Source organism: Aethalodelphis obliquidens, unplaced genomic scaffold, assembly GCF_003676395.1.
Source record: "Aethalodelphis obliquidens isolate GAN/ISIS:26980383/991018 unplaced genomic scaffold, ASM367639v1 scaffold75, whole genome shotgun sequence".
In the NCBI taxonomy this organism is placed as follows: domain Eukaryota; kingdom Metazoa; phylum Chordata; class Mammalia; order Artiodactyla; family Delphinidae; genus Aethalodelphis; species Aethalodelphis obliquidens.
In genome coordinates, this window is record NW_020838019.1 from 6,594,204 (window position 1) to 6,616,778 (window position 22,575).

At 36.1% G+C, this 22,575-nt stretch overlaps 1 protein-coding gene across 2 annotated transcripts in view; it reads left to right on the forward strand.

Annotated features, from left to right (window-relative positions):
* Nucleotides 1-22,539, forward strand: part of RBL2 (RB transcriptional corepressor like 2) — a 43,914-nt gene extending 21,375 nt beyond the window's left edge. The window contains exons 9-23 of one of the 2 annotated variants that reach the window (XM_027092239.1): nucleotides 503-669; nucleotides 2,833-2,942; nucleotides 3,657-3,760; nucleotides 4,845-4,982; nucleotides 6,750-6,914; nucleotides 7,431-7,542; nucleotides 10,186-10,455; nucleotides 10,655-10,935; nucleotides 11,036-11,212; nucleotides 15,867-15,938; nucleotides 16,680-16,785; nucleotides 17,756-17,961; nucleotides 18,574-18,738; nucleotides 21,075-21,246; nucleotides 21,734-22,539. In XM_027092239.1, coding sequence (XP_026948040.1) covers nucleotides 503-669; nucleotides 2,833-2,942; nucleotides 3,657-3,760; nucleotides 4,845-4,982; nucleotides 6,750-6,914; nucleotides 7,431-7,542; nucleotides 10,186-10,455; nucleotides 10,655-10,935; nucleotides 11,036-11,212; nucleotides 15,867-15,938; nucleotides 16,680-16,785; nucleotides 17,756-17,961; nucleotides 18,574-18,738; nucleotides 21,075-21,245 — 2,244 coding nt within the window. In that variant the 3' untranslated portion in view covers nucleotide 21,246; nucleotides 21,734-22,539. Of the gene's footprint in view, nucleotides 1-502; nucleotides 670-2,832; nucleotides 2,943-3,656; nucleotides 3,761-4,844; nucleotides 4,983-6,749; nucleotides 6,915-7,430; nucleotides 7,543-10,185; nucleotides 10,456-10,654; nucleotides 10,936-11,035; nucleotides 11,213-15,866; nucleotides 15,939-16,679; nucleotides 16,786-17,755; nucleotides 17,962-18,573; nucleotides 18,739-21,074 lie in introns of both variants that reach the window. The other variant, XM_027092238.1, reaches the window with a different exon arrangement.
* The last annotated feature ends 36 nt before the right edge of the window (nucleotides 22,540-22,575 follow it).

Sequence of the window (22,575 nt, forward strand, 5' to 3'; positions counted from 1 at the left end):
TGTCCCCTGCATCGGCCCGCGGACTCTCAACCACTGTGCCACCAGGGAAGCCCCAAGCTTAAGTTTTGAAGGAGGAATAATAGGGAACTATGCCTTATCTTAAACATTTAACCTTTTTTTTAATTTTTACTTTTTTTTTTTGGCTGTGCCACATGGAGTGGTTGGTGGGATCTTAGTTCCCTGACCAGGGATTGAACCTGGGCCCTCAGCAGTGAAAGTGTGGAGTCCTAACCACTGGACTGCCAGGGAATTCCCATAAACATTTAACTTTTAAGGGACAAACTTCTTAGTGGTCTAAAGTGCAGATTGTCCTTTCACACAATTTCACATGGATAGTCATGGCTCTTAGTGGTGTAATGTTTAAATTCCAAGAATAATGACAGAAATCACTAATATTTATTGATAATATAAAGTTCTGATTAGCTTGAAATTCCCATTCATGAAGTAATTGAAAGTTTAGGTCTTTTTGACCTAAAATAATGTTCTTTTTCCTCCTCTTTAGTCTAAAGCACTTAGGATCTCTACCCCACTTACTGGTGTGAGGTACATTAAGGGTAACAGCCCTTGTGTGACTCCAGTTTCTACAGCTACACATAGCTTGAGTCGTCTCCACACCATGCTCACAGGCCTCAGGAATGCACCAAGTGAGAAACTGGAACAGATTCTAAGGTTAGTTTGAGCCATTCTTGTCTTCTAAGATTTGGTTGTTGACTATTTTCCAATTTTCTATTTTAATTTTTCACCCTTTGTGCCTTAATTCACCCATTGATAATTTTATATCAATTGCATACTCAGTTCTGTTGTTAGTCCTTAGAGGACATAGCAATATAAAACGTATGAATAGAAAATGACCCTTTTTTTCTCAGTATCTTAGTCTTCTTGGGCTGCTATAACAGAATATGGTAGACTGCTTATAAACAACAGAAATAAATTTCTCACAGTTCTAGAGGCTGGAAGTCCAAGATCAGGGTGCTAACGGATTCAGTGTCTGGTGAGGACCGCTTCCTGGTTCATAGATAGCTGTCTTTTGCTGTGTCCTCATGTAGCAGAAGGAGGCAAAGGAGCTCTCTAGGGTCTCCTTTATAAGGGCTCTAATTCCATTCATGAGGACTCCACCCTCATGACCTAATCCCTCCCAAATGCCCCACCTCCATACACCATCACATTGGGGATTAGATTTCAACATATAAATTTGGGGCAGGGGGTAAGGAGGGGGGCAACACAAACATTCAGTCCATAGCTCTCGATTATTTTTTAACATAGTTCAGGAGATAGTAACTAATAACACTAGACAGTGTAGAATAAAGCACCAAACTATCTATTACCAGTTCTCTCTTAAGATTTCAGGGAAGCAGGGGATCTGTAAAGATGGGTGTTTGTCAAAGGGCTTCAGGAAGAGGATTGGACCTGAGCAAATTTCTGAAGGGTTGGTCAGATTTGAAAAGATAGCCAGTTAGATTCATAACCAATGTAAAACCACTGTAACTTTCTAAGTTTTATAAAACACCCTTAGCCTGAGAAGGAAGTCAACTACCTTTAGTTCCTTTGATCTGTCTGATACTAGTAGGAATATCAGGGAGCATTAGTGAAAAACACAATAGACTGAATTTCATTACCTGTGCATAATTTTTGGCAAATTTATTTGACAAAATTACCTCCAAGACTGCTCCTGTTCCTAAAAATTTATGATTTAATGATGTAGACTCTATAGGAGCCAATTTGATTTCTGGTGATGTGGTGTAAGAAAGCTCTGTATAAACATAAAATAATTTCCCACTCATAGCTAGACTCATCAAATACCAAGGCTGACTAATTTTCCTGTACATTTTCATGAAGTCTACTTTATTCATAAACTTGATTGTGATTGACACCCAACAGGGTTTGTCTGTATGGCCTCTTCCTAAGTCATATTTCTCAGATGGACCTTGTTTACCTAGAATTCAGAAGCATTTTATAAATACATTTTAGAAGCCTGTCTTAACTGTTATGTCTTCCAGATCTCTTTACAGTCTCTAACTAGGAGTAGCAGCTTCTTTAATCTTAAATAACCATTAGTGGAGTTAAATATTGCCAGTAGCTACTAGGTAAAACCAAAGGGTCCTGTTTTTGTAACCTCTGTGTATGTTCATAAATAAAATTCTGCTTGCATATGATATTCAGTAGCCATCTCTACCAGGATTATAATTGATTATATTTCCTTTATAATTTTCTAAACTTGCTGCATTTTTATAGAGAATATTTATGTTTATGATCGAGATAAAGACATAGTTGTTACAGAAGCCCACATGGTGATCATCTGTATTATGCTTCTGCATTGAACATATATTGCCTTTCTAGTAAAAAAAAAAAATCAATGAAATAAACTTCATTTTAGAGGAAAAAATGTAGAATGCCAATAATGATTTATATAAGTTTGTTGTAGTATAGATCATATACCCCTTCATTCTGTTTTTTTCTAGGAGTTCTTAATAAGAGTTGTACTGCCCTCTAGGGAAACAGTTGAGGGCAGTTTTGTTTGTCATCAGTGATTGCAGATGTGTAGGCTAGGTGGGTCATGCACATCAAATAGGCACCGGTCAAAGTTCCTAAACTTAACTGCAGTAAAAGGTACAGCTCCATGAAAGAAATATTTTTTCATTCAAATGGTAATACTAACACCTTTGATAAGGAATTATGGGATCTCCTGGATTAATAGGGAAGTGTATAGTTTCTATTTGAAGTATTTTATATTTACAGGTTAAAATTACTCTGAAATTACAGAGTTGTAAATAGTTTATCACTTTGTGACTTGACAAAACCTTTAACTCAGATAATTTCTTCTTATTTTTTTAGGACATGTTCCAGAGATCCAACCCAGGCTATAGCCAACAGATTGAAAGAAATGTATGAAATATATTCTCAGCATTCCCAGCCAGATGAGGATATCAGTAATTGTGCTAAAGGTAAGGCTTAATATTATCTATATTGCTCTCATCTTTGAACTTTAACTACATGCATTCCTTTCTTGGAAACCGAGTCAGAAATATGAAGAAAAAATTTGACTTTAGACTGAGGGCCAGAATATGGATGTCCAATTTTTCTGTCAACCAACTGATTTCTGGGCCATTCTCAATAAGAGAGAAATTTTAGACTGATAATCTTTATTATGTTGGACTTCTGGCACTTTAAAAAAATCTTTGGTTTTCATTTGTAGGCTGGATTTTCAGTATAGAACTATAGTGATTCTTCAAAATGATAAGAACAAGGACGGAATATAATAGTTGTTACATGCCCAGACCCATTGGAGTTGTTTGATGTCATGAAGTATGAATACCAAGTAGGAGTGGAATAATAAACCAATTACATATGTCTTAGCATAGAGCTGCTCTATTCAAAATACAAAAAAAAAAAAAAAGTGTGAATCTTGATGGAATGCTATTGCAGTTTTTATGTGCAAACTTCATTTCACAATTTTAGAAAAATTTCAGTGTTACCATGAAGATGAAATTAAGGAATCTTAGGGATGATTGAAATAGCAACTGTAGGAAGTGCATGTATATGAAGTGTTGGGTTGGTTTTTAAATTTTATTCTGCTGTAGGGAATGGGATGGATCCTCATTTTCCCCAATATTTATGTTCTTTGCATGTGATTTTTGTGTTTTTTATTATTTATGCAGAAATTGCCAGCAAACATTTTCGTTTTGCAGAGATGCTTTACTATAAAGTGTTAGAATCTGTTATTGAGCAGGAACAAAAAAGACTGGGAGACATGGATTTATCTGTGAGTAAATAGCTAATGTACTGAGCACCACAATAAAATGTAGTTTCCTTTCAGCCCCACCCACCAAAAAAAAAGCCATTATTGAAAAAATAATATATGGCTTTGAGGGAATAAGATTGGCATCTAAGAAAACTTGTGTTCTGAGTCCTCTTACCTCCAGTCCCCCACTTAGTGTTTCTCATTGCAGCAGTTTCTGTGGGTAGTAAGACTCTGTAGTCAAGGATTAAAACATTCAGACTTAACCTTAATTGAGGTTTTTAAATAACATAGAGTTTTAATTCAAGCCATGTATAGAATAAATTGAGTATTGACTATATAGGAATTTAACATAAACATTCAACCATTGATCTTTGGCTAAGATAATTTTTCTAGATTGTACAAGTGATATTACTTTTAATGACATCAATAAAAATTTTTTTAAAATTAATTTTTAAATAAATTTTAGAGAAAATTGTAAAATTGACAAATAATTGTTCTAACTCCTTGTAACTATTTACACTTCTCTTATTCTATATAAAAATATGGCTGTGTATACAATGGAATGTTACTGAGCCATAAAATAGAGTGAAATTCTGCCATTTGCAGCAACATGGATGGACCTAGAGATTATTATGCTTAGTGAAATAAATCAGACAGAGAAAGAAAAATACAGTATGATATCACTTACATATGGAATCTAAAAACTATGCAAAACAGAAACAGACTCACATATATTGAAAACAAACTTGGGTTATCAAAGGGGAGGGGGAAGGGGCAAATTAGGCGTATGGGATTAACATATACTAACTACTGTGTATAAAAATAGGTAAGCAACAAGGATATATTGTATAACACAGTCAATTATAGCCATTATCTTGTAATAACTTTATTTAGAGTATAATCTGCAGAAATACTGAATCACTAGGCTGTATACCTGAAACTAATATAATATTGTAAATCAGCTGTACTTCAATAAAAATATTATATGGCTGTATATGGTTGTAGGAATTTAAAAGGCTGTTTTAGGACAGTTTTTTTTATTTTGAAAACATACAGAAGGGTATATAAAGGTTTCTAAATGTTCAAGCTTTGTTTTTTTTAATAGGGCATTCTGGAACAAGATGCATTCCACAGATCGCTCTTGGCCTGCTGCCTTGAGGTCGTCACTTTTTCTTATAAGCCTCCTGGGAATTTTCCATGTATTACTGAAATATTTGATGTACCACTTTATCATTTTTACAAGGTATTTTTAAAAATCTGAAACTGATGAGGAAATTGTGGATGAGATCCACTTCCTGTGGTTAGCCATCTAATTCATTTTAATATATGAGTACATTTCTTCTATTTTTAATTACATATTTAATAATTTCCACTCTAAATGGGGAGCAGAGAAGAAATAGGAGTCTTAAGAACTATATATATTCTTTCAATGTATTGTATAGACCTATTTTGTGTAAAAGTTTCATATAATTCCTCCTTTTGTCTGATAAAGTCTTTTAGAATACTTTCATTTTATGAGCTAAGAAGGTTTTAGAAAAGTAGCAAACATATCACTAGCTAGTCGTGATAGCAACCTTCTTTTTTTAAAAAAAATTTTGACTTATTTATTTGGCTGTGTCAGGGCTTAGTTGCGACACGTGGGATCTTCGTTGTGGCATGAGAGATCTTTCATTGAGGCGCGCAGGCTCAGTAGTTGTGGTGCACAGGCTTAGTTGCCCTGCGGCACGTGGGATCTTAATTCCCCGACCAGGGATGGAACCTGCGTCCCCTGCATTGGAAGGCAGATTCTTAACCACTGGACCACCAGGGAAATCCCCACAACCTTCTTTTTTATTTTATGAAAATTAAATGAAAGTGTCTTTCAAAAAAGAAAACAACTCCTTTTCACATATTATATAGAGGCACAGAGTTATAGCATTGATTTGGTTTCCCTCTTAATATTGATTTAGTGTATGGATTTAATTCTCCTACAGTAGTCAAAACTAATTTTTATAGTGGCATAAACTGAATGTTCAGAGTTTTTTTTTAATTTATTTATTTATTTATTTTTGGCTGTGTTGGGTCTTCGTTTCTGTGCGAGGGCTTTCTCTAGTTGCGGCGAGCGGGGGCCACTCTTCATCGCGGTGCGCAGGCCTTTCACTGTCGTGGCCTCTCATGTTGCGGAGCACAGGCTCCAGACGCGCAGGCTCAGTAGTTGTGGCGCACGGGCCCAGTTGCTCCGCGGCATGTGGGATCTTCCCAGACCAGGGCTTGAACCCCTGTCCCCTGCATTGGCAGGCAGGTACTCAACCACTGTGCCACCAGGGAAGCCCCAGAGTTTTTAAATGTGAAATTTTGGGACTTCCCTGGTGGTGCAGTGGTTAAGAATCTGCCTGTGAATGCAGGGGACACGGGTTCGAGCCCTGGTCCGGGAAGATCCCACCTGCCGCAGAGCAGCTAAGCCAGCAAGACACAACTACTGAGCCCGCATGCCACAACTACTGAAGCCCGTGCGCCTAGAGCCCGTGCTCCGCAACAAGAGACGCCACCACGATGAGAAGCCCGTGCATCACAGTGAAGAGTAACCCCTCCTCACCACAACTAGAGAAAGCCCATGAGCAGCAACAAAGACCCAATGCAGCCAAAAATAAAATAATAAATAAATAAATATATTAAAAAAATAAATATGAAATTTTGAGTAATGTTTTTTAATCTCAATAGACAAGGCATGTTTTTTAAAGATTTTTGAAATTTTTAAAGATTTTTGAAATGTATCACTATACAAAAGATTTTATATAATTCATACATGCAGTTTAAATAATTATTTATAAAGATAGTGAAAGGAAGAGCACCTGTTTCAAAATAGTACTATTCTTTAAACTTGTAATTTTTGATAAATTGGCTTTTTTGTTTCTATAAATATGTAAAAAAACTTAAATAAGTTTACCAATTTTGCTTTTGCACTTGAACAATTTTTTTTGTTAAAAAATTATTGTTACTAAACAAACCAAGACATTTTTAAAAATTTCAGGTGATAGAAGTATTCATTAGAGCAGAAGATGGCCTTTGTAGAGAGGTGGTAAAACACCTTAATCAGATTGAAGAACAGATCTTGGATCATTTGGCATGGAAACCAGAGTCTCCACTCTGGGACAGAATTAGAGACAATGAAAACAGAGTTCCTACATGTGAAGAGGTTTGTGAAAAGATGTTAACATCTTTCTATGATAAAAGTATATCAATATATAGTCTATTCATAATTCTCTTTCACCGACCACAGTTAAACTTAGCATCTTCCTCATAAGTATGGGAGGGTAATAGCTGGGTTTAATTTGGTACAATCACCCCTATATCTAAGAGGAACCAAGAGTCAGAAATAACTTGTGACTGCCCCAAGGTTTCAGTGACAGAGTAAGAGTTCAGTGTTCTTTCTTGATTTTCTAATCAAGTTTCAATACCTTAAAATGGTTGTCTAATTCTCTAAATCAGTAATGAAGGTTAATTTATATTTAGTATCCAATTATTAGATTTGAATTTTTTAAGCCTGCCAGAATTTTTTTTAACTTCAGTATGAAAGTGGAAAAGATGGGATTTTATTTAGGTGGAATAACTGATGAGCCAAGATAGTTTTCTTTTGCCTTAGATTATTATTATATTTCTAATTAAAATACTCTTTTGAATAATGGCATTCTGTGTAAACATTCCCTAATAGGTCATGCCACCTCAGAACCTGGAAAGAGCAGATGAAATTTGTATTGCTGGCTCCCCTTTGACTCCCAGAAGGGTGAGTGAAGTTCGTGCTGATGCTGGAGGACTTGGAAGAAGTAAGTTTAAAATATTAAGGGAAGTATTTTGGGGCCTAGCATCTGGAGATTTAAATTCCATCTAAAACTACAAGTGAAGTTAGTAGGGTGTATATAGAAGAAAATATTCTGTATATTATAGTACCACATGGATCACTTTAATGCTATTGAAAAATATTAAAGAACACAGGAAAATGCGTGAAAAGTCAAGTGTCTTTTAAAATAGATAGAATGCTGTATAGTAATGTGATTCCTATTTATTAAGTGTATCTTTTTTCTATAAGCATGCAAAAGGGCTGAAATGGAAAAACCAAACTATTAATGATTATTGTTGGGTAATAGAATTCTAGGTGATTTCTGTAAATTTTTTAAGATGAATATGTATTACTTTTAAAATCGGAAGAAACAGAAAAATCTTCTTAAAGGTAGAGTGTATGATCTAATTAGGTACAGATGAGCCACTGAGTTAAGAGGACTGAATGGCCTGAGCATGTTCAGCATTTTTTTTTTTTTTTTGGCTGCGCCTTGCAGCTTATGGGATCATAGTTCCCTGACCAGGGATTGAACCCGGGCCGTGGAAGTGAAAGCAAGTCCTAACCACTGGACTGCCAGGGAATTCCCAAGCATGTTCAGCTTTGATTCTTGTCAGTTGAGCAGTGCTACCTGGTTAATACAACAGCATTGCTGGCCCTGAGGTACAGAAAAGGGAAATTTTGCTTTTCATCTGGTTACATTTTAGTCAGTTCTTTATAACATCTGCCAGGTGCAACGTTTAAGTTTACATCAGATAAAACTACTTTTTAAAAAAAGCAATTCTGTAAATCCAGAGAGTTCTAAATCCTTGGATTCCATTAGAAGGACATTCTTGTTTCTAGATCAACTTTTTTTTTTTTTTTTTTTTTTTTATTTATTTTTTTTTATTTTTTTTAATTTTTTTTTAGATCAACTTTTTAATGTAATTGATAAGCACTGGCTATAGAAGAAAGATCAGTTTTAAAATGAGGAATCACTCTGTGTCAGTGCATACTCAATGAATATGGATGATCTATATGAAAACTTACTCATTTTTGAAAGAGGAGGCATAAAGACTTAATGGTTTATTTTTCTGCTTATTATCCACTCAGACCCATAGATCTGATAGCTGGTCTTCCTCAGTCCTATTTCTGTAGAGTTTTTCCTTCCCTAATCAATGGATTAGGACTTGACTTTAAACTTCATTTTTTTGTACTTATCACTTCTCCATTTTCATGAGGTCTTTTAATATTTTACGAGATAATGATCATAATTTGAAACACTTTTTTTTTTTGGCCATGCCCCGCGGTATGTGGGATCCTAGTTCCCCACCCAGGGATCAAACCTGTGTCCCCTGCGTTGGAAGCATGGAGTCTTAACCACTGGACCGCTAGGGAAGTCCTTGAAACACTTTAAAAAAAAATTTATTGAAGTATAGTTGATTTACAATGTTGTGTTAATTTCTGCTATATAGCAAAGTGACTCAGTTATACATATTCTTTTTCATAATGGATTATCAAAGGATATTGAATATAGTTCCCTGCGCTATACAATAGGACCTTGTTGTTTATCCAGAGATAATGATCATAATTAGTGTATTCTTTCTAACTCTGCAGCTTTGTTCCAAATATAAATCTAGTACATTTATTTGCTTTTGTATCACCAGGAAATTATAATGTTAAGCCGCAGTCTGTCAGAACTGCTCCTGTCAGTCCTCTTATGAACTCCCTACATAGATTTTAATATTGAAAACCCATTGATGTGCAGTTTTTACAGCTGGACATGGAAGAGGGAAAGGGATGCCTCTCAAAAATTCAGACAGTGGTGTGAATACTTAACTGTAATGGTTAACAGGGTTTCTGTGTGGGATGTTGAAAAAGCTTTGGAAAAGATGGTGTTGGTGTTTGCACAGCACTGTGACTGCAGTGCCGCTGAGCTGTACACTTAACAGCGGCTGAAATGCCAAGTCCTATGCTATACGTATTTTACCACAATTTTAGAAAGCTAGTAATATACCCAGAACCACTGAATTGTACAATTTAAGTGGGTGAAATATGTGTGAATCATATCTCAGTAAAGTTGTTTAAAAAAAAAATAAACTAAGCTTAATTGAATCCAAAACATGTATGTCCATTCTTGCTAAAGAACCGAATTGAATTTTAGTAACTTTCTACATGTGAAAAATGACAAAGATGAAAATGCATAAAACAGGGGGTAAATGCTCCCAGATGATACAGAGTAATATCAAATCCATCAAGTCTTATCAAGTAGTATCTTTACAGTGAAATCACATCTTACATGAGTGTTCTGTAGAAATTGAATATGGTAGAAAAATAGAAAATTATTTAAATTGCCCCTCAGTCCTCAGGACCCTGTGGTAGTGGAGGGCAAAGTCTAGTTTGATTTAGCAAAAGGTGGAGTGAAGAAGGGAACACTGTGAGACACATAGAGAAAAATCCTTCCTTTAAATTTTGCTCTTAATAGTATTCAGTTGAATTTTCATTCATTGAATGTAGCTATGATGTGACTCCTGTAATTTTTGTTTTTTGATTATATAGTATTTCAAACACTAATTAGTTGTGAACATCACTTCTAGGATGGAAGTCAGATCTGTCTCCTTGAGTTAAATGATTTTTTTTTTCTTAACCCTAGGCATAACGTCTCCAACCACATTATACGATAGGTACAGCTCCCCAACAGCCAGCTCTACCAGAAGGCGGCTATTTGTTGAGAATGATAGCCCCACTGATGGAGGGACACCTGGCCGCATCCCCCCACAGCCTCTAGTCAATGCTGTCCCTGTGCAGAATGTATCTGGGGAAGCTGTTTCTGTCACACCAGTTCCTGGACAGACTTTGGTCACCATGGCAACAGCCACTGTCACAGCCAACAATGGACAAACAGTGACTATTCCTGTACAAGGTAAGGAAGGCAGAGTTGAATATTGCGTTCCTTCTCTGTGGCACTTATTAGAAAGTTACTCGAAATTTGGCTGGAATGATGATATGAGAGAAGAGTGGGGGAAAGGGGTTGGGAGGGGAAATAATTGAAAACCTCCGCCTGGAGAATCTTATAGTATCAACATTTTCTTCATGCTTTTTTTCTCTGAAACCAATTTTAGGCATTGCCAATGAAAATGGAGGAATAACATTCTTCCCAGTCCAAGTCAATGTTGGGGGGCAGGCACAAGCTGTGACTGGCTCCATCCAGCCCCTCAGTGCTCAGGCCCTGGCTGGAAGTTTAAGCTCTCAACAGGTGACAGGAACGACCTTGCAAGTCCCTGGTCAGGTGGCCATTCAACAGATTTCCCCAGGTGGACAACAGCAGAAACAAGGCCTACCTTTAACCAGCAGCAATATTAGACCCAGGAAGACCAGCTCTTTATCGCTTTTCTTTAGAAAGGTAATTTTTCTAAAGAAAAATGTACCCTTACCAGTTCTAGAGCTTGGGAAATACAAGGGTTAGATAAACAAAGTTTGAGATATTTTTGTTTATCTACTAGGTTTATCACTTAGCAGGTGTCCGTCTTCGGGACCTTTGTGCTAAATTGGATATTTCAGATGAACTGAGGAAAAAAATCTGGACCTGCTTTGAATTCTCCATAATTCAGTGTCCTGAACTTATGATGGACAGACATCTGGACCAGTTGTTAATGTGTGCCATTTATGTGATGGCAAAGGTGAGTACCATTAGGAATTTAAAGGAAAAAGTAAAGATGCTACTTCCTTACTCTCAGAACACTTTTAACAGCTTTATTGAGATAAAATTCACATACCGTATAATTCACTCATTTAAAACGCACAGCTCAGTGGATTTTAGTACATTCATAGGTATGTGTGACAATCACCACAGTCAATGTTGGAACATGGTATTCCATTGTATGCATATATAATATTTTGTTTACCATTCATCAGTAATGGACATTTAGATTATTTCTACTTTGGGGCTATTATAAATAACGCTGCTATGAACATTTGTATACAAGTTTCTGTGTGGACATCTTTTCATTTCGCTTCTGTATATACCTTACGGTGGATTGCTGGGTCATAGGGTAAACTCTATGTTTATTTGAGGAACTGCCAGACTGTCTTCCAAAGTCATTGCACCATTTTACATTTCCACTGATAGTATATGAAGGTCCTTATTTCTCCACATTCTCATCAACACTTTTTATTATCTGACTTTGTTTTTTAAAATAATTTATTGAGGCGAAACTCACATAACATTACCCATTTTAAAACAAATGTTTCAAGTTTTAACATTGGTAACTTTTTTCTTCTTTTTCAAGGTTTGTTTGGCTAGTCTAAATCCCTTGAAATTCTTTATGAATTTGTCAGTTCTGACTTCTTGTCACAAAGAAGTCAGGTGAGGTTCAGATAGAGATTATGTTGAGTCTGTAGATCAGTGTGGGGAATATTGCTATCTTAACCATATTTCACTTTCTGATCAATGAACGTTCGGGACCTATGCTTTTCTTTATGGGTAGTTTATTGATGGATGGTTCTTTTTCTTGTTATGAGTCTATTCAGATTGTCTCTTTCTTCTAGAATCAATTTTGGTAGTGTATGTCTTCCTAGGAATTTGTCTGTTTCCTCTGGGCTTTCTAATTTGTTGGCACACAGTTGTTCATAATATTCCTTTTAGTCCTTTTTATTCTTTGTCAGTAGTAATTTAACAATCTCTCTTTTTATCTTAGTGTAGCTGAAGGTTTATCAATTTTGTTGATTTTGTCAAAGAACGAGATTTTGGTTTCATTTATTATTATATGCTCTAATCTTTATTATTCCCTTCTTTTTGCTTGCTTTAGGCTTAGTTTTGTTTTGTTTTTCCTGGCTGTGCTGCACGGCTGGTGGGATCTTAGTTCCCTGATCAGGGATCGAACCCAGGCCGTCAGCAGTGAAAGCGCCAAGTCCTAACCCCTGGACCGTCAGGGAATTCCCTAGGCTTAGTTTTTGCTCTTCTTTTTTCAGTGTCTTAAGATGAATGGTTAGGTAATTAATCTTTCTTCTTTTTTACTATAGGCATTAAGAGCTATAAATTTCCCTCTAAGCACTGCTTTAGCTGCATCTCATAAGTTATGGTATGTTGTGTCTTCATTTTCATTCATCTCAAAGTGTTTTCTGATTTCTCTTTTGATTTGACTTACTGGTTATCTAGGTGTGTGTTAATTTCAACATATTTATGAGTTTCCCAAATTTCTGTTAATGATTTCTAGTTTCAATCCATTGTGGTCAAAAAACACACTTTGTATTAATTACTTCAATCCTTTTAAATTTATTGAAGTTTCGTAGCCTAGCATATGGTCTATCCTGGAGAATGTTCAATATGCACTTGAGAAGAATGTGTATTTTATTGTTGGGTGGAGTGTTCTATAGATGTCTGTGAGGTTTTTTAGTGTTTTTTATAGTGTTAAAGTCTTCTGTTTCTTTGTTGATCTTCTATCTAGTACCCATCCGTTATTGAAAGTGGGGTATTGAGCTCTCTAAATATTATTATTGAATTGCCTATTTCTCCCTTCATTTCTGTCAGTTTTTACTTCATATATTTTGGTACTCTGTTATTAGGTGCGTGTGTTTTTTGTTTTTTTGCATGTGTGTTTTTAATTGTTGTACCTTTCTGATGGATTGACCCTTCATCATTATGAAGTGTCCCTTTTTATCTCTAGTAACTTTTATTTTTTGTTTTAAAGTCAGTTTTATAGTGTGATATTTGTATAGCCACCCAGCTTTCTTAGGGTTGCTGTTTGCATGATATACCTTCTTTCCATCATTTTCTTTCATATCTGTTTGTTTGTTTTAATGTAAAGTGTGTCTCTTACATAGGGAGTTGGATCTCTTTTTTTATCTAGTCGGACAATATCTGCCTTTGATTTTGTTGTTTAATCCATTCATATTTTAACATAATTGTTATAACTGGATTTACATCTATCATTTTACTTTTTGTTTTTTATATATGTCTCATGTCTTTCAGATACTCTCTTCCTCCTTTACTGCTTTCATTTTCATGTGCATTCATGGCATTTTAATTTCAGTGATGACTTTTTTTTTTTTTTGCGGTATGCAGGCCTCTCACTGCCGTGGCCTCTCCCGCCACGGAGCACAGGCTCCGGACGTGCAGGCCCAGCAGCCATGGCTCACGGGCTCAGCCGCTTTGTGGCACATGGGATCCTCCCGGACCGGGGCACGAACCCACATCCCCCACACCGGCAGGCGGACTTCCAACCACTGCGCCACCAGGGAAGCCCTCAGTGATGACTTTTAAACTTTATTTTTCTTAGTGGTTTCTTTGAGGCTTACCATATACTTTTCTTTTTCTTTTTGCTCTATCCCCCCCCATTTTTTTGCCCCATCTTTATTGATATATAATTGACATATCACATTGTATAAGTATAGAATGTACAGTGTGATGATTTGATACATGTATATATTGCATTATGATTACCACCCAGCTACTTTTTCTTGGTAGTAAGAATATTTAAGATCAACTCTCTTAGCAACTCTCAAGTATACAATTCAGTTTGTTAACTATAGTCATCATGCTGCAAATTAGTTCCCCAAAATTTATTCATCTTATAACTGGAAATCTGTACCCTTCGATCAGCATCTCCCCACTTCCTCCAACCCCCACATATACATCTTTACTTATGAAAACCAGCTTCAAATTTATAGTAACTGAATGCCAGTGAGATATAGAAGTGTTACTTCTATGTAACTGTTTACAGTGGTAGTATTGTTATACATATTATATCTATGATGTTATAAATTCAAAAACATTGTTATTTTAATATTTTTATGACTTTTAAAGGAGCTGAGACAAGAAAGGAGTGCAAGTATTTATTTATAGCTTTTATCATATTAACCTTATTCACTATTTACTTATTTACCTTTTTTCTCTCTGTTGGTTCCTGGGGATTTGAGTTGTCATCTGGAGTCATTTCCTCAGCCTAGAATAGCTTTCCTCCTAATCTCCTCCTTTGTGCTGTTTTTGGCAAATATATATATCATGTTTCTTCATGTATGTATGTTGTTTTATACAATTTTTAAAAAATCAGTTAAGAAATGTGCATTTTGTACTGCCTTTCCAGTTACATAACAATCTTTACCATTGCTCTTTGTTTTTTCACTTGTATTTGAATTTGTGTGGGGTCACTTAACTTTTATTTATTTTATTTTATTTATTTAATCTATTTATTTGGCTGTGTTGGGTCTTCGTTGCTGTGCACAGGCTTTCTCTAGTTGCGACAAGTGGGGGCTGCTCTTCATTGCAGTGCACGGGCTTCTCATTGCGGTGGCTTCTCTTGTTGTGGAGCACAGGCTCTAGGCGCGTGGGCTCAGTAGTTGTGGTGCACGGGTTTAGTTGCTCCGCAGCATGTGGAATCTTCTTGGACTGGGGCTTGAACGCGTGTCCCCTGCATTGGCAGGTGGATTCTTAACCAGTGTGCCACCAGGGAAGTCCTGGGGTCACTTACTTTTATTATGAAGAACTTTCCTTAGTATTTTCATGTAAGATGGTTCTGCTAGCAGCATATTTTCTTTCTTTATGTTTATGTGAGATTGTATTTATTTCACTTTCATTTATGAAAGATAACCTTGTTGGATACTGGATCCTTAGTTTTTACTTTGTCCATCGTCTCATAGCTTCCATGGTTTCTAATGAGAAGTTTTCTGTTACTTTATCGGAGTTTCCTAGTAAGCAAAAAGTTGCTTTTCTCTTGATGCTTTCAAGATATTCTCCCTTTCTTTGGCATTCAGCTTTTTTACTCTATGTCTTGGTATGGAGCTCTTTGCATTTGTCCTACTTGGAATTTGTTAAAATTCGTGGATATATAGATTGTTTTTAAAATAAATTTGGGAATGTTTCAGCCTTTATTTCTTTGAACATTTCTTTCAACTCCTCTCCCTCCCCTCCTCCTGGTACTCCCACACTCTCTTGGTGTGCCACATTTCTCTGAAGCTCTGTTAATTTTTCCTCATTCTTTTTTTTTCTCTGTTCTTTGGATTGCACAACTCCATCTTCAGGTTTGCTAAATGTTTTTTGCCAGTTCAAATCTAGTGTTTCATTCCTCTGATGAATTTTTTGTTACTATAATTTTTTATTCTAGGTCTTGGCTCAAATACCATTTATTCCCTCTGTTGTTACTGAATTTCAGTAGATTTTCTTGAATATATATTTCTTCATTTGTTATATGCCTTTTAGGGCCATTTCCAGAGGCTTTAAATGATGTTTTTAAATATAATTTTCACCAGTTTCACTGGGGAGCAGGTTCACGGACCATCTCATAGTATTATGCTGGAAGTCAAATTCTCTCTCAGAGAACTCTTATTCTTTGCCAGGTCACAAAAGAAGACAAGTCCTTCCAGAATATTATGCGTTGCTATAGGACTCAGCCACAGGCCCGGAGCCAGGTAACTTACTACATTTTCTCTCATGGCTGAAAATAAAGATCAGTCTTTGAGGCATACAAAAAAGTTAACTACAGTTGATTCTGTGGCCTTTTCTCCAGGATAAAAAACTAACGTTCTACTTTAAGGGAAGTCTTTATTTTAATCTTATTTAATTATTGACAGATAGCAACGCATCTTGATTAACAGACAGCTACACATCTTGATTAGTTTAAGTTCTCTTTTCACCAAAAGGTAATGATGTGAAATAACTGATTCCTTTTTAATTCAGGTAATCACAAGATAGATGTAAATTAGGAAGGTGTTTGGATTCTGTGTCACCTTGAATTCAGTCTGGTTTAGGAAACATAATGCTGTACATTTAACCAGAACGGCATTAAGTGAAAATTTAAAACTCATTTTACCTTTAATGCTATTCATTTGTTTCAAGAGGTAGGTAGGTATGTGAGATCTTTGTATTGATATTTGACTTAGAATGACTTGATTTTACAATTGCATATTATTACTGCTCTGTAGTATTGTAGGCAGTACTTGGAAGTTGAAGCCTGACAGGCCCTGATGTATATATCCTGTATCTGTTATTTAATAGATATGTAACCTTGGCTGCATTTATTAACCTCCCCTGAGTAGGAAAACTACTACTATATGGAGTTGTGAGAATTAAATAACATGTCAAAGTCACATAGTCTAGGATGTGCTCAATAAATAACTCGTTTCTGTTCCCTCCTCATGACCTGTCTAAAGGTGTATAGAAGTGTTCTGATAAAAGGGAAAAGGAAAAGAAGAAATTCTGGCAGCAGTGACAGCAGAAGTCATCAGAATTCTCCAACAGAACTAAACAAAGACAGAAGTAAGTGGGATCTTTATGAACTTACAAAATGAAATTAAAAGCTTCTCTTATTTTTTAGGCCTAGGACTAAGGATTAATAAATTACTGTTGTAGAAACTATGAAAATATTTTATTGGCAAAAGATTTGTTGGACAATAAACCAAATTCTAAATTTAGTCACAGAGCTGTTTGTCCTTTATCCCGTGGCTCTGAGGCACATTGTGCATAACACTTTTCTCTAGAGGGATTAGCACAGGATGGAGAAGGCAGGCGTTTGTTGACTTGAGTTCGAGAAAAATGTGGCATGTCAACAGAAACCATGCTATGGAAACACTATCCTTAATTGTTGGTTTATACCACTTAATGCAGGGCTCAGGTCCTAGAAAGCTTGGTGTAAATTAATGAAAACTACTCAGTAAGCCCTTGCTACATTAATAGCATGGTAGTACAGTTAGTATTTTTTTTTTATTAATTAATTTCTTTTTGGCTGCATTGGGTCTTTGTTGCTGCGCATGGGCCTTCTCTAGTTGCGGCAAGCTGGGGCTACTCTTCGTTGCAGTGTGTGGCCTTCTCATTGTGGTGGCTTCTCTTGTTGCGGAGCACGGGCTCTAGGCGCGTGGGCTTCAGTAGTTGTGGTGTGTGGGCTCAGTAGTTATGGCTCACAGGCTCTAGAGCGCAGGCTCAGTAGTTGTGGTGCACGGGCTTGGTTGCTCTGTGGCATGTGGGATCTTCCTGGACCAGGGCTTGAACCCGTGTCCCCTGCTTTGGCAGGCGGATTCTTAACCACTGTGCCGCCAGGGAAGCCCTGAAGTTAGTATTTAATATCTTATCTGTGCTTTGCTCCTTGGTATGAAGAATAAGAGTGCCCATTTGCTGCTGTTCAGTAAGTAGAGCAGGTAGCCATTCAACCTTATCTTACTGAATTTTCTTTTTAAAAGCAATCTGCACTAGCAGTCTTCCTGTTTAACACTTTTTGTTCCACCGGTTATAGCCAGTAGAGACTCCAGTCCTGTCATGAGGTCAAGCAGCACCTTGCCAGTTCCACAGCCTAGCAGTGCCCCTCCTACACCTACTCGTCTCACAGGTGCCAACAGTGATGTGGAAGAGGAGGAGAGGGGAGACCTTATTCAGTTCTACAACAACATCTACATAAAACAAATTAAAACATTTGCCATGAAGTACTCACAGGCAAATGCAGTAAGTTTGATGAGGATCATTTCACACTTTTTTCACTTGTGAGGAATGAGGAATCACTTATGTTTGAGCTGCTTCTGTGTAAACTAGTTTTACAAATAATTCTTTTTGTTAAGTAAGACTAAGGAAGTCTCTAACAAATAATGGGCTTAACCAACATAATTTCTACTGTTGTGAAGCATTAAACAAGATGATATTTGGATTCCCTACAAAGTATAGTAATATGAGACAGATTGCATAGGTTCAAATTATCCAAAACTTACCAGTTGTGGTGACCCTGCAAGTTATTTAACTTCCTCTGTATCTTGTTTCCTTATATATAAAATGGGACTAGAAGTAGTCCCTCGCTTATAGGGTTGTTGTGAGGATTAAATTACATAATGTATTTAAAATGCTTAAAACAGTGACTGGCACAAAGAAAGCACTTAGATGTTTGCTATTTGTATGGTTTTCTTTAGGTTAAATTTTTGCCGCTAATACATCACTATCTACCATTCATAAAGCTACTGGTTTATTATACCTCTTCACTCTTTCAATAAAAATAACCATTTTCAAAAAAAAGCACCTGGTTAGAAATTTCGTTTACCTTTCTTAGAAATTTTTTTTGTTAAACAGATGGATGCTCCTCCACTCTCTCCCTATCCGTTTGTAAGAACAGGCTCTCCTCGCCGAATACAGTTTTCTCAAAATCATCCTGTGTACATATCCCCGCATAAAAATGAAGCAATGCTTTCTCCTCGAGAAAAGATTTTCTACTACTTCAGCAACAGTCCTTCAAAGGTGAGCCTAATATAAATCTTGGCCTTTATTAACCCCAAAATGCTTAGGATTCTAGAAACAGGGTTTTTGGGAAACCCTCAGTACTCACATGAGTGATGGGATCTGTCAAGGAAGAGTGACCAGTAAGTCCCAAAGCAGCAAAAAAACAAGGGTTTTGGGGGAGAACTTTAGAGCTGGAGATAGGGTAAGGGATCTGGATTTTCATTCCTCCCATTTCCTATTTGTACATTTGAATGTTCTGCTATAAATCTGGAATTTTATTTTTTTATTCCATTTGTAAAACTTTTAAAATTCCAAATTTCAGTTAGGGAAGGAAAATTTGGATCCCTTAACTGATTTATTTACTAAGTGCCTCCTTCTGGGACAGGAAGTGTCTCAGTCTAAGGGGAGAAATGGGCATTTTGGACACTTGGACAGTGTTACATTAGCACAGATTTAAGTGGTAGCATCTTCCTCAGTCTGCAATGGGGAGGGAAGCTTGAGTGAAGCCTTAATGGATGAAAAGTTAGCAGATTGCTGAGGGGTAGAAGGAAGGGCATCCAGGATGAAGCAGATAAGGGAAGGGAAACAAAGTTCTTGAGGCAGTAAGGCTAGATCCCTAGGAATCATATGCTATGTTAAGGAGTGCACCTGCATCTTAAAGGTCCTTAAGTGATATTTGTATTTATAAAGATTGCTTAGGAAAAACACATATATAACACATTGCCTAGACTCTCAAGAAAATGCCAGTATCATGAAGAGATAGATGATAGATAGATGGTAGGGAGAGTACTGATCTAGAGTAAAGGAGACTAAACAGACATGACAACCAAATGCAAGGCATGATGATTGATTGGATCCTGCATAGAAAAGCACAGCTATAAAGGATATTTGGGGGACAAGTGGGAAAACTGAATACTGACTTTAACATTAATGTTTATCTTTAAATTTCTATTAAATGTCTTTGGTATTGATGATGGTACTAGATTATACAGACTGTACTGTAAATTTATACATATTAATGTACAATGTATAAATGTATGTTCTACATTAATGTATATTAATGTGTTATGTATAGTAAGGTACACAATTATACACTGCACAGTATATTCATAATATAATGATGTATACACATTATATACAAATAACATTTATACAATTAGTGTATACAATTAACAATTTAAGGAATATTCAAGTAAATGGGAGACTAGAGATAGGAAGTGCAGAGCAGACTTAGGGAGGCAAAGAGTAGAAGAGTCAGTCAGAGGAAAGCTTTCTTAAGACGGTTGAAATTTGAGAAGGTGCATATACTGATAATGAAAAACTGGTGGTTTTATTTAAAACCTCAGAAAAGCGTATTATTTCAAAATAAAAGTAAAATAAATATCTAGGATTTGGTTTAAAACAATCTGGGGGGTGAGAAATGAATGAGGGGTATAGATCAAATAAGACTGGCCAAAATTATTGAAGTAGGGTGATGGTCATGTGAGCGTTCACTATACACTTCTACTTTCCCGTATATATTTGAAATTTCCTATAATAAATGCATATGAAATGTGCTCAGTATGCTTTCCACTAGGAAACATGGACAATGACATTAGCAGCACATGAAAAAAAATTTTTTTAACTACCAGAAAATAATGCAATAGCTAACTTTTGGGGCTTTGGAGAAACTTAGTGCTGAAGGCACCTATAAATAAATCCAGTCTCTCTAGCCCTCTGGCGAAGTTTTTCTCAATCCGAGTTCTTCATGTGAACCAGAGAATGCAGAAAATAATTGGCCTGAATTTTTCTCAGTTCTCCCAAGGATGACATGTAACTAGTATCAATACATTCTAGAATTCTAGATCATACTAATAAATTACCTACAGTGGATGCCTTAGGGAATTAAGGCTTCTCTTGTGAAATTCCATGGCTGTTAAAAAATGAGTAACACTAGACTGGGGGAAAAATGGCCTAATACTGTGTAAAGTCATGCTATTTTTTTTAAAAAGAAAATGGAAATGTATGAAACTGATTAAATGTGGCATAACAATGTGATGCTCTATAACTTTTATAAAAAAAAAATCATAAATTTGTGAACTCTTACATTGTGGAAAAGCTTACATCAAAATCACCTCTGGAGCTTGTTAAAAAATAGAAATACTCTGCCTCTATCCCAGATAGTCATCAATGTCAGGCAGCTGAGAAGTGAAATTGAAAGGACATAAAATTTGGTAGTACGTTTCTTTATAAAGATGTTCAAACTCTTCAAGATAAACTGCTTAACTTATTTGAGGTTCTTTGACTTAACACTGAACTATGTGTATTAGAATTTTAAAGTTTTTATATTTATTTTTAACCCCCTGCCCCCCCAGAGACTGAGAGAAATTAACAGTATGATACGGACAGGAGAAACGCCAACCAAAAAGAGAGGGATTCTTCTGGAAGATGGAAGTGAATCACCTGCAAAAAGAATTTGCCCAGAAAATCATTCTGCCTTATTACGCCGTCTCCAAGATGTAGCTAATGACCGAGGTTCCCACTGAGGTTAGTCTGTTGTACTGAAACTGTCTTTTCACAAACTCTGTTTAGCAGCATCATGTAATGCATGCTGGATTATGGGGGTCTTTTCCTTAATCCTTCCAGTATCCTTAGGATATTTTTACTTATCCCAACTGCCTTTTTCCCTACCTTTCAGTGCTTGCCATCAAGGCTGCTTAGAATCCAAACTTGGATTTTTTTTTTTAACTCTTTGGCAAAGCTACTACAAGAATTGCAGAGAACAGAGCGCACTCAAACGTGTGTATAAGAGGTCTCTGTTAGCGTGTTCCAGCAGAGGAACTGTATTTCAATTCATTCCTACCTGGCCCTCATGAAAAGCAAAAGTAGGTATTTTTGTCCTAAAACACTTGGTAGGAGTGTAAGATTTTTGCATTCCTAAAAGGTGACAAGGTAGAGCGCCCAGATTTGAAGGTCCTAGGTTATTAGTCCAGTCTCCCATTCCCTTTGTGTAATTTTTCCCTCTCCCCATTAGGTGTGGTGCAGTGTGACAAGTGCTTGACTGGTGTGCAGTGTGTGAGTGAACCTGTATAAGAAGTGGCACTTTAGGGCTGTATAAAGCATGATTTTGGAACCCAGATTTTGCTGTATATTTGCAATGGCACTTTCTACGATGTGAACTTCATTAAGTACAAAACTTCTAGGCTGAACTTAATTCAGTATCTTCTTTGATGCTTTTGTACTTTTTAAAAATTGTTAAAGCCCCAATAGCTACCTTTTGGTTTTGGGCATGTGTTTTAAATTCTCCATTTTTTGTTGATAGGGATCAGCTGGCTAGTAAAGAGTTTAAATCAAGTTGAATTAAGAGATTATGAAAAATTATGACCTCTTCCTTTAGGAGGTAGTTATCCAAAAGACGTGTGTCTTTATTAAGGTGATATATTTTAAATATCTTTGGGTGTGTTCCTGGAAGTTTAAAAAATAGATTGGAGAATTTAGGTTTTTATTAGTACATAGTACCATTTATACAAATTAGAAAATGTTAATTTAACAGCTACTGAATTATCTATATATACCTTTATTAATCACTATTGTTCCAGCAGTTTTAAAGTTGAATGAATAATCTTATTAGGGAGAAAATTCAATTGTAAATTGAATCAGTATAAACAAAGTTACTAGGTAACTTCATATTGCTCTGAAAGAAATATGGAACTTACTTACACTGTTCAATTAGAATAGTGTTCTGCAAAAATATTTATAAAACCTCTCAAGATACTTACTGCTACTGTAATTTTATATGAAAATAAATAAGTATTTTTCAATAAAGCACTTATAAATTAATCTTTGTTTAGTTATATTGAGAAAAGGGTATTTAAT